The sequence below is a fragment of the Sminthopsis crassicaudata genome, chromosome 2 (genome assembly GCF_048593235.1).
Source record: "Sminthopsis crassicaudata isolate SCR6 chromosome 2, ASM4859323v1, whole genome shotgun sequence".
Taxonomy (NCBI): Eukaryota; Metazoa; Chordata; class Mammalia; order Dasyuromorphia; family Dasyuridae; genus Sminthopsis; species Sminthopsis crassicaudata.
The window spans coordinates 374925425-374938615 of NC_133618.1; the positions used below are offsets into that span (position 1 = coordinate 374925425).

At 35.2% G+C, this 13191-nt stretch overlaps 1 protein-coding gene across 2 annotated transcripts in view; it reads right to left on the reverse strand.

Annotated features, from left to right (window-relative positions):
• Positions 1 to 1364: 1364 nt before the first annotated feature.
• Positions 1365 to 13191, reverse strand: part of DLK1 (delta like non-canonical Notch ligand 1) — a 43362-nt gene continuing 31535 nt past the window's right edge. For both annotated transcript variants that reach the window (XM_074291262.1, XM_074291263.1), the window contains one exon: positions 1365 to 2481. In XM_074291262.1, the coding sequence (XP_074147363.1) occupies positions 1734 to 2481 (748 nt within the window). In that variant the 3' untranslated portion in view covers positions 1365 to 1733. The remainder of the gene's footprint in view (positions 2482 to 13191) is intronic.

The window sequence follows — 13191 nt, forward strand, 5'->3', positions numbered from 1 at the left end:
CAATAAAATTAAATCTTCATATTCAAACTTGTCTTGTAGATAAAATATTTATATCTGAACAAGTAATTCTTCTACTAGCCAGACACCTTAATGGGAGATCTGAAATAGATGCAGATTAGATATTTTCTTTTAGTTTAACAAAAAGATATTTTAAAATATAATTAGTTCTTTTAAAACAAATTAAGAATTGATTTTTCTCAAACAAGTAAATGATCATCTTGTCCAATTGAAGTGTCTTTTGAACTTTCATATTTGGAGTCAAAAGGTTGTTTGGCAATATATATATATATGTATATACATATATATGTACATACATATATATATGTATATATATATATATATACACATGTTATTTGTTACACAACAAGAAATAAGGGGGAGAATCCATATAACCCTGAAAACAATGAATCCATTCATCATATTCTAGAAGGATCTTAGTGGAATTGATAAGAGCTGCAGATTTCATGTATGCATTTCCTTGAGGTACTCTGTATGTTAAATGTCCATTGAGATCTTAACACAGTTTGTTCCAGTGATCATCATTTAGTAATACTAGCATTAATATATTATAATCATACCTCCTCTATATGATTATAAAAGAATACTATGACTGTTCATATACTCATCTTACTATTTTGACCCTCTGTAGCATCATTTTGCTCAATATAAGTATTTTTAACGAAGTTATAAACCAGTAGGATGATATGGATGTAGATTATAAATAACTAAATTCTCCCATTTTATTTTCTGAATAACATATCTACTGCAGCAGTTGCTGACAAAATTCACATGTTCTAGTACAAGCAGAATAATTTGTCTCTTAGGAAAGGGCCAAACTTATATGGCAGGTAGTGTTACTCATTTTGATTAAAAAATAGGAAGGATTAATTCAATTGACAAAAGTTATATTTAAGTCTCATCTCGATTAAATCTATTGTCATCAGAAATACTTTTGTCTGTTTAAAGAAAAATTGCAAAATTATGGGATTTTATAGTTTGAGTGTTTTTTTTATCTAAATTCTTTAAATTTCCAAGTGAAGTTAAAGGTCCCAAAAAGATGAGCTGGTTCATCAAAGTTAGCTGCAGAGCTGAAAGTAGAACCAAAGTTTTCAGAGCTCAGGCTCTCAAATGCACTTTTACATATTCCTTAAATATCTTAATTATTGAAATTATAAACATGGAAAAAACATATTTCCAGAATAAGAATACCAGGTATATTCTCCTAATTGCACTCTTAGTACTTATGAAGCAATTCTTCATTCTGAATTAGCATATCTACTTCACTAGCCAATCAACTAAATGGTGAACTGGAAAGGATGTAAAAGAAGCAAGAATAGGGGTATGAACTAAAAGAGGCCATATAGATCATCTAATCCAATTCCTTTTATTTTAAAAATAAGGGAATTAAAGCTCAAAGAGAGGAAATAATTTATATGAGATGACACAGGCAGTAATTGGTAGAGCAATTATTTATCAATGCATCATTTCCCTTTTGGTCAGAAAGGAATGACTTAAAATTTTTGGAAAATCCCATTTGTAGCCTCCCTGTTAGATTCAGATCACTCTTTGAGCATCTCTGTTTAGGTCTGAAGCTTTCCCTCACAACATAAACACAATATGCACAGATATAAGGCTATTCTCCTAATTAAACAGCACACAAGATAGTAAGGGCAATCACAAGCTTTACAATAAACCATATGTCCTAGACTCCACAGAGGAAGGCTTGGGAAGGCTCATATCTCATTCAGGCACTGACTGTAGGATTTCAGATTCATCTCAGGTAAGATGATGTTAATGGTGTGCTCATCACCATTGCTGTACCTGAGAAGTGAGTTCTTTTTTTTACGAAGGAGACGGCTGTACTTGGCATTGGAGAGCCATATCTCACATTTGTTGAAGAACACGATGCTGATGGTACCCAGGACAACCAGACATGTCAGAACACCCAGAATGGTGAAGCAGATGGCTTGGCTTTCATTAAGCAGAGGTTTACTGTTCTTAGTCAACTCTCTCATGGTGATTTTCAGCATTCTGTGATTAGGCTGATGGGTGGCAAGCCTACCCTGAATCTCAGGGGAAAATTGGTCAGGAAGCCCAGGACCCCTCTTGGTCTTGGTTCCTGGGTGGCTATGGTTTGGGTGGCCATGATTACAAGTGGGGCCAGAGAATTCAGGTCTACAGAGGCATTCAAAACCTCCTCTGGCATGAGGTACACAGGTACCCCCATGCTCACAAGGGTCATTGGCACAGTGGTCCGCCACATGTCGGCTGCAGGTCTTGTCCATGAACCCCAGTGGGCAGCGACAGCGAAAGTCCCCACCGATGTCCGTACACACACCTCCATTTTCACATGGATTAGGGACACAGCTGTTCATGTCCAATTCACAAAAGTTGCCAGAGAAGCCCTCCGGACACAGGCAGGAAGTATAGGAGGCAAGACCATTATCATCAATGCAAGCTCCTCCATTTTGGCAGGGAGAACTAGAGCACAAAATGAACAGGTGAGAAAAGAAGCTACAAGATGTTAAGGAAAAGTAAATCTTGTATATTTTAATAACAATCACATCGAAAGTTAGTATGCTTCTTTTCAGGGCAGCTAGATGGTTAGTTCATAAAGCACCTGGTCTGAAGTTGAGAAGAACTGCATCAAATATGACCTCAGATATTTACTAGCTGTGTGACCCTGTACAATCATTTAATCCTCCTTGCCTCATTTTTCTCAAGTGCAAAATGAGCTGGAACTCCTTTGCTAAATAAATAAATAAAAATAAAAATAAATGAAGTCACAGTCTGAAATGACTGAACAACAACAAATAGTTCTTTTTATTTTTCAAAGATTCCTCTGAATCACATAATCATAAAATATCAGAATGAGAAGTTATTCAACCCTTTAATAATTCCCCAACAATTCCCTCTGCAACAATTCCTTACAAGTAGTCTTTATCTTTGTTGGAAAACCTCCAGGAAAAGGGGAACTTACTGTCCCAGAAGCAAACCAGTTCTCTGTGAGAAAGATGTCCTTATATCAAGCTTGAATCTATCTTTCTGCAACATCTATCCATTATTCCTCATTCTGTTCACTGAGGCCAAACTGAAGAAATATAATCCTCCTTTTACAAGATGACACTTTAAATGTTTGCAGAAAATTATCATGTTCTAAGACTTCTCCATTCTCAATATCTCTAGTTTCTTCAATCATCTTATGCCCTGGTTACATGTTCTCCAAGAGACATATAGCACAGATATTTTTGAGGGGGAAGGAAAGAAAGAATTAGGCATGATTTGTTTAGAGGTCTCTTCTGTAATTTATCAGAATTTTATTTTTATATTGCCTACATTTCCCAATATATTCTTCAGCCCTTAGTCTTTCAGAAAGCCATCACTTATAACAAAGAAACAAAACGTAAGAAGGGGGGAAGTAACACAGCAACCCTTATCAACAGGTCCAAAAAATCTGATGTTATATTCAGTGTTCCATATTCATAGTCAATCAAATGTATTCTGGTAAATGTTTAACAACCAGGTGTCTTGAGGGAGGAAAATGACTTCTAAGTTTAACCTGCATCATTACCATTTTTCTATCTCGTTTTTAAGTCTAAACAAAACAATATCTCAAATTCTGATTAGTAGCATTTACTGATTTCTGAGGTTCAAATGCCCTCTCCAAAGATTTAACAATCAGCTTTCCAGAGCTGATATGAGACACACTCCTTCCACATTCTGCTATCTCTATAAAGAAGGAGGGAACTGGGGCAGGTAGCATTGTCTACAAATAGATGAAAGAATTGGAGGGATTAACCAACTTGTTCTAAGGTTGAAAAGCAATAAGTGACACAATCAGGATTAAAATCCAGATCTCCCACGATCTTGGACTCGGTTTTCTCTCTTTCCCCCCCCCCATTTTTTTAAACTATAGTAAAAGAGTTAGCACAAAATTAACCATACTAAATATAGACATGTGCCTATGAGAGAAATTTAATATGTTCAGCCTCTTCAGTGTTTAGATACTTCTCTCCAAAGGAATGGAGGGGAAATATGAGTCTGTGGTAGACAGGCAATGTTACAGTTCTTTGAGTTTTGGAAGATGGATGAGCAGAACAGAACTATAGGTTTAGTGCGAGCAGAGTCATGAGGGATGAGAATATCCAACCCAAATCACCATCAGGAATGGGAAATGACTTAATTAACAACATACGGGGAGATAGTGTAAGAGTCAGACTTCAAACCCAGAGAATTTAGCCACAGACCTAAAGACTAGATTGATGTCTGCAGTTCCACATACTAAACAATAACAATATGGCAGCTGTACTGCAAGACTGTAGGCTTCCCCTTCATTCTAGTAGTGATCTCTCCCTCTTTTCCTCCCTCCCTCCTTCCATAACTCTCTCTCCCCTCTTTCTCTCTTCTTCTCCCCCCCACTCTGTGTATCTCTCTGTGTATCCCTCTGCCCCTCTTTCTCTTTCTTTCTTATGATAAATAAGGCTTCAGAGGGGAATGACAAATGGCCAATATTATCCTGGCTTGGTCAGAATTTTATCACAGAAGCCAGTTACTTTTTACTAAATGCTTAAATAAGACTAGTCCTCCCATAGTCTGCCAAAGTTCTGCCATTCTTCAAATTCAGATTCAAAAACCTTCTGCTCAGGGTAGTCTCTCCTGACCCTTATTACTTACCTCTCTTCCTGGGTAAAAGAGATCTCTCCTCAAATTTATCATCATTCTTTGATTGTTTCTCCTACGATCTTATTATATTATTCTAACTATTAACATAGAAACTTGTGTACCTGTAATGTTCCCAACCATTAAAGTATAAGCTTCTTAAAAAAAAATCTTTTCATTTTCAACATATATGCAAAGATAGTTTTCGGCATTCACCCTTCTAAAATCTTGCATTCCAGATGTTTCTCCCTCCCTCCCCCCCCAACTTTCTCCTAGACAGCAGGTAATCCAATATATGTTAAACATGTGCAATTCTTCTATACATGTTTCCACAATTATCATGCTGCATAAGAAAAATCAAATTAAAAAAGAAAAAATGAGAAAGAAAAAAAAAGCAAGCAAATAATAAAAAGGTGAAAATACTATGTTGTGATTCACATTCAGTGCCCACAATCCTTCTTCTAGCTACAGATGGCTCTCTCCATCACAAGTCTATTGGAGCTACCCTGAATTACCTTGTTATTGAAAAGAGCGAAATCCATCACAATTGATCACCTAATCTTGTTATTGCTGTGTACAATGTTATTTTGTTTCTGCTCATTTCACTCAGCATCACTTCATACAAGTCTCTTTAGGCCTCTCAGAAATCATCCTGCTGATCATTTCTTATAGAACAATAATATTCCATAACATTTATATATCATAATTTATTCATCTATTCCCCAAATGATGGGCATCCACTCAGTTTCTGGTTCCTTGCCAAAGTATAAGTTTCTTGAGGAGAACAACTATGTTGTAATAATACACAGGGATAGAAAAAGTTAACATGTATAGTACTTAAATCTTTGCAAGGCATTTTAATAAACATTTACATATATTTGATACTTCTGTCAACCTTTGAGGTAGGTAGTATGGCTATCACTCTCCTTATCTGACAGATAGACTCACTGAACTACAATTTCTCTAAGTGATTTTTCCATAGTTACCCATTTAACAAGTGTTAGGATTTGAATCTAAGTCTAACAGTTCAACCCTCTTTTCACTCTCTTGAACAGAGAGTATACATTCATTGAAATATAATAACTATCTATATTTTTATATTACTTTACAATTAGATCCCTATAAGGCAAGTATTGAATGTTTATATTATTCTTATTTTTCAGATGAAGAAGCTGAGGCCCACATGTATACAGTCACACAATTAACAAGTGTCAGTCATGATCTGAGCCCAAGTTTTAACTGTTAGTCTTATACTTCTTCCTCTATACCACATTGCTTTTTAATATTTCATCTTTTTATCTTGAGTACTGAAGCCAGTGAACTGAATTTTGTTCCACTTGTTTTTTAGTCACGTCCAACTCTTCATGACCCAATTTGAGATTTTCTTGGCAAAGATACTCCACTGGTTTACCATTTCTTTCTCCAACTCATTTTACAGATGAGGAAACTAAGGCAAACAGGAATAAATTACTTGCCCAGAGTCATATAAAATATAGTATCTGAGATCATATTTGAACTAAGGAAAATGAATCTTCCTGAGTGTGGCCCAGCACTCTATGAATTATGGCACCATCTAGCCACCCCAATAGATATTTAATAATTATGTGTTGGACTAAACAGTAAGTATATTATATTATGACCACAGTTTGGTGGTGGGGAGTAGTAGATTTGGTGTTAGCATTAATACTGGCATTGTTATAGCTGTGGTTATGGGTTTATTTGTGTTTTTGTTTTTGCCTGGACAAGTCACTTTGTTTCTCATGCTCTAGGCAAACCTCAAAGACTATAAATTGTAGAGAGCTGCCAACCTACACTAGTACAGAGAGTTTTCCCATCTGGCACTTCCATATCCAGTGAAATCACAGTCTAGTTCCTATCCCTATGGGGGTGGAAAGAGCAATTATTATTACTATACTAATGAACATATTGCTAAAGCTCTTAAGGAATTACAAGCCAAAAACCCTTTTTAAAAAATTCTCTCTATGTGAATTCATGTGATGCTGAATCTCTTTGAGGTTGCTTATTAAAGAGAAGATCTAATGAGAGAACTGTGCTGTTTTTAAAGTGAAATTATTTTCTCTAAAAGAATCCACATAGTGTCTAACATAACTACTTTAAAAGGCATCCTGCCTTTGTTATCTATTCAATCCTTTAAGCTCTATAAAAGAAAGGAACTATACACATCTAGGACAAGAGAATTGTTGTTAAAGGAGAGGAATATGATTTCTGGATAAGAATTGTCCTTTTAAAGAATTTCAAGTATCCTTAAGCTATATTTTGATGAATTAGTTCATACCAGTGTCTGTGTATGTGTGTGTGTATATAAATACGTATATATATATATGTGTGTGTGTGGGTGTGTGTGTGTGTATACACACATATATATATATATATATATTCACACATACATAAAAACACTTATATACATATATTATATATATATACATACACACATATGCATATATACATAATAATAGAAATAACATTTCTATGCCACTTGAAGTCTTACAAAATATATTCCTCATAGCAACTCCAGTAAGGAAGGGAGAACAAGGGAAGAGACGTAGACACAGAACGAATCAATGACATGATCACCATTGCTGGCTAAATGTGAACTAAATGGATGGAATATGCATTTTCCCTCATTTCCCGACTGTCATTTACTCAGCACAGTGAAAAGAAGGAAAAGCAAGGAGAGCTGGAAAAGAACTGGATATATAACAATTCACATTTTTATAGTCAAGTCAATTAGCATTTAGTATGTGTCAGGCATTGGCCTAAGTATCAGCGATAGCAAAATCAAAAATGAAATAAAAACAATCCCATACAATTCATAAAATATTTTCCTCACATCAAACCTTGTTATACTTACTTAAGTGAAAAAAAAGTAAGATTTCAGAGAAGTGATTTCTCCTGATACACTTATCTAATTAAAATCAGAGCAGAGAGCTTGTGAGTCCAGATCCAGTCCTGGTCCTGCTATGTTACATGGCAAGATTATTTTTTTAAATCATCTTGCTGTATTATTTTTTTTCCCTGAGGTTGGGGTTAAGTGACTTGCCCAGGGTCACACAGCTAGGAAGTGTTAAGTGTCTGAGACCAGATTTGAACTTGGGTCCTCCTGAATTCAAGGCTGGTGCTCTATCCACTGCACCATCTAGCTGCCCCCTATCCTGCTGTATTATTGACACATCTGGAAGATGCTAAGTCAAAAAGGATTGATTATGGGGAAAAATCTGTTCCAATTTATGCTTCCTCAGGGAGAAACTCTTTCTCATGGTAGTTATTCAGAAGAAAAGAAGTAAGAATGGAAAGGAAAAACCTGGGGAAGAAAGAGAGATCTACCCCCTTCATAAAAGTATCCTGGCATCAGCCAGCTTTTGGAAAGTTATCATAACTTGGATTATAAATTCAACAGGCTGAGAATTCATGTGGCCAGGTGTCTTAACCAAGTTGATGGGTTTATAATTAAAAGTCATGCTTTATGTAATTATCATTTATAACGAACCCTGCTTGACAGGTAGTATCCCCATTTTGAAGATAAAGAACTGAGTTTCAGGGAATTAGAATAGAAAACAAAATTGGATTTGAAGTAGGAGACCTGTGTGCAAGTTGTATCTGTTTTGTAATTCTACATGAATCAGTTTTCCTCTTGGCTTTATTTTTTCCATCAAAAAACCAGTGAGTTGTGTGACAAGATCTCTATCATCCCTTCTACTTTGATACTTTGATTTTATATCACAATAAGAGACCCTCAGAAGTTGTCTAGTCCTAGTCCACCTAGTCATCTAGTCTACCTCCTCATTTTACAAATGGTCCAGGGAGGTTAAATAACTTGCTTAGATCATATGCATAAGTATTGAGACAAGATTTATACCTAGATCATATAATCCTGGACTATTAAACAGTTGTTCTCTTTCCCAGAATATCTACTATTTCTGTATCTATGATCTTACTGGTAATATTCGGTAGTCTCAGGTAATTCACCAGTTACAGATGGACATGTAAGAGGACAGAAAAATACATATGCAATAACCCTACTAGAAATCCTTCCTTAGAAGGGAAGACATTGAAAGTACAGACAGAGGCAAGAGCCTACTCACACAGCTCTATCCCAACTTTGGAGTCATTTAGAATAGACCCTCCCTCACTCCCCACTCTTCATCAGTTCCCTAGTCTTGCTAAATCTATGTTATTCACATTCTCTTCTGATTTTCTCCATCCACAGAATGAAGACCCTTGTTCAGGACCATAGAATTAATGCAGGAAAGAACCTCAAATCCCATCTAATCTAATCCTTCATATTACAAATAAGGAAATGGAGGCCCAGGAAAGTTTACTTTTTTGCCCAAGGTTACACCGGGAGTAAATGTTAGAACCCTCAACACTTCTTACCAGCCTCCTATTTAAACAGCCTCCTACTTTTCTCACCTTCCATCTCCCAGTCCATTCTGCACATGAATGCCAAGTTCAAGCCCTAATCTAACCACATAACGCCTCTCCTCAAGGAGTTCCAGTGACTTCCCATTGCCTTAGAACAAAATAAAAAGTCCCCTGTTTTATTTCATAACCTTTCCTAATCCTATCTCTAGCATACTATTCCAGGCTGATTACAAATCATTCCCCCTCATATGCATTTCAGACAAAATATCTTATTTGCTATTCTCTATATAAATCGATCTTTTTTCTTACCTCTATGTTTTTGCATAGGTTTTTTTCTTATGAATGAGATCCCTTCTCACTCCCTCCTCAGCTCTAGTTCTTCAAGATACCTTTCATGACTTACCAGTTGTTTGTATACCTACCCCTGAAATTACTTTATATACTCTACATACATCCAAATACCAAATATACCATTATTCACTTAGCTGTGAACATGTTGTATCCTTTCAATATGTTAGCTTCTTGATGGTGACTCTATTTTTTCACATTGGTTTTTGCATCTGAAGCTCCTAGAAGAACCTTGAACAAAGCAAGGGATTAATAAATTCACTTTGATTAGATAAATGATGTTTTACTGCCCTTGATAGTCCAGTTTTACTCCTCCTTTGTCCTTAGTCACTATTAAGATAAATTTGTGAGAGTCCTTCAAAGAGACACTGCCAAATATAAAGGCTGTTTTTTTCTTTAAAAAAAAAGCCTTTTATTTTCAAAAAAAATGCATGGATATTTTGATAACATTGATCCTTGCATAGTTTTGTGTTTCAGATTTTCTACTCCTTCTTCCCACCCTCTCCCCTGGATAGCAAGCAATTCGATATGTGTTAAACATGTTAAAAATATATGTTAAATAAAATATGTATAAACATATTTATACAATTATCTTGCTGGACAAAAGAAATCAGATCAAAAAAAAAAAAAAGAAAGTAAGTAAATGAGTAAGAAAACAAAATGCAAGCAGACAGTAACAAAAACAGGGAGAATATTATGTTGTGATCCACATTCAGTTCCTACAGTTCTCTCTCTGGATGTAGATGGCTCTCTTTATCACAAGATCATTTAAACTGACATCAATCATCTCATTGTTGGAAAGAGTCACGTTCATCAGAATTGATCATTGTATAATATTGATGTTGTCATGTACAATGATCTCCTGGTTCTGCTCATTTCACTTAGCATCAGTTCATGTAAGTCTTTTCAGGCCTCTTTAAAATCAAACTCCTAATAATTTATTATAGAACAATAATATTCCATAATATTCATATACCATAACTTATTCAACCATTCCCCAACTAATCCACTCAATTTCCAGTTTCACGCCACTATGAAAAGGGCTGCCACAAACATTTTTGCACATGTTCTATTTTCTTTGCTTCTTTGTACTGACTGTGGAATGCCCTAAAGTGAGAAAGAAGCTAATGGCTTTCTCAGTACCAATGGTGTTTTTGTCTCCAAGGCTCCTTGTTTTAATACCACCAGTTTGTACGCACTCAGATTACTTAAAAAATTACTCATCTATAAAGTAAAGTGGGAATGGGGAATGGGCATCTGTCTAGGAAATAATGTGTAAGGGCTATAAGGACCACTTTCAAATATGACTTTTTGTAAATGTACTTTAAATGCTATCTCTAGAATTTAAGAATGAGGATGAGTGGTGCTGATACCTAAACCAGGTATAGTCAAAACAGAAAAAGACAATTATCAGATGAAAAAAAAATTTTTTTATATCCAAAAGGCTATCAAAATGTGCATACCCTTGATCCACCAATGTCTTCACTTATTCTGTATCCCAAAGAGATCATGAAAAAAAAGAAAGGAACCCACAGGAACAAGAATGTTTGTAGCAGCCCTTTTTGTGGTGGAAAGGAACTGGAAACTGAGAGGATACCCATCAATTGAAGAATGGCTGAATAAGTTAGGATATATGAATGTTATGGAATATTATTGTTCTAAAAGAAACAATCAGCAGGATGATTTCAGAGAGGCCTGGAGAGACTTACATGAACTATGCTAAATGAAAGGGGTAGAATCAAGAGAATATTGTATACAGTAACAAGATTATACGATGATAAATTCAGATGGACATGTTTCAATAATGAGGTGATTCAGGCCAATTCCAATAGTTGTGAAATGAAGAGAGCCAACAGCATCCAGAAAGAGGACTCTGGGAACTGAATGTGGATCATAATCACTTTTTTGATGTTTGCTCACTTTTTGTTTTTTCTCATTTTTTCCTTTTTGATCTGATTTTTCTTGTGCAGCATAATTGTTGGAAATATGTATAGAAGAATCATACATGTTTAACATATATTGAATTACTTGCTGTATAAGGGAAGGGATAAGAAGAACGGAGGGAGAAAAATTTGGAACATAAGGTTTTACAAGGTTGAATGTTGAAAACTATACATATATTTTGAAAATAAAAAGATTTTAAAAAGCAGAATGAGGCTGTGGGAACATTTAATTGCATCCATACTCCCATTTAGGAGATAAAGCTTGGAAGTCCAATTTTCTTTTTTATTTCATACAATCTATTTTTGTTCCATTTTTAAAAAATGTTATTGATGTTTTTTGCTTTAACATCACCTTTATATCCAAATACATTCCTTTCCTTCCTCAAACCAATGAGCCTTCCCTTTAAATAGAAAAGGAGGGAAAAAAGCAATTAAGCAGAGCTAAACAACCTATCACCCAAGTCTGATAATAAAGGCACTGTTCTAATCCCACAGTCTGGAGAGAGGACAAGAAAGCACTTTTCAGACATGGTCTAGGACACAGAGATGCCTTTTTCCCAGTCCTATAAAAAACATCTTCAATAGTGAGCTCTTCCTTTCCCCACTGGCCAAAAATTCAGGGTGGGTTACAGTCATTTGCATGTAATAACAATTGTTTCAGTCATTCCAATAGCAGTCACTAGTGGAGTTAGCAAGACTCTTTGATTAAAAAAGGAGAACAAGGTCTTGATTTGATTAAACCCTTACAACTACATGTAGAAGGCAGTATATTCTATAGAAGAAGTCCTAAACTAAAAGTCAGGAGACCTCGGTTCTGGTATTGGCTTTATTATTGACAAGCTGTGTCAACTTTTATTCCCTCAGTTTCATCTTCAAAAAGAAGGTTCCTCATCCCAAAGCAAGCAAACAAATAAATAATAAAACAATTGATCAGTCTCCATTAGCTTTTAGTCAATATCTCTCCATTCCTTATCTAAGTTTGAAAAAGCCCTCTATACTTGGTACCTCCTCTTCTTCTCCTCCCTCTATATACCCTTTTCAATCTGTTTTCTTCATGATTAAGCTGCAACACTTTCACTAAAATTATGAGGGATTTCGTAATTGACATCTTTTTTTTAAATAATCTATTTTTTAATTCCCATCTCAGAAGTATCCTATATATGTTTCCTTTCTGAATTTTGATACATTACTTTCTCCTGTTTTTCTTCCTACCTATCCTACTGCTTCTTCTTAGTCTCCCTAACTGGATTTTCATCTAAATCATGTTGACTAACTGTGAATGTACTTTCAAGTTCTATTCTGGAACCATCTTCCTTTTTCTCTGTAAATTCTCTCATTTGGTAATCTCATCAGCTTTCACAAACTTAATTAGCTCTATAAAGATGATTTCTAATATATATATCCAGTCCTAGTCTTTTACCTTAACTTAGGTACCAGATCACCAACTGATTCTTGGATATGTAGAAGTAGATGTCCTGCAGGCATCTCAAATTAAACAGGTGTCAAACAGAGTACATTATCTTCTCCTCCCAAAAAGCCCTCCTCTTTTGAACTTTCTTGTTAACCTTGAGGGCATTGCTATTCTTCTCTCACTCATCTTACACATAAAATTTGTTAATGAATTTTGTAATTTTTATTTCTATCATATATCTTTCCATCCATTTACAAAGTCATAACCTCAATTGTTCATCCCATTTCACCTGGATTATTGCAATAGCCTCCAAATTAATCTTCTAATCTTACATCTCTCCAATCCATTCTTTATAAAGTTGCCAAAGTAATTTTCTTCTAGTATACATCTGACCATACTATCTCCCTATTTCGTCACTCCCTAAGATAAAGCTTTTTAAAAGTTTTC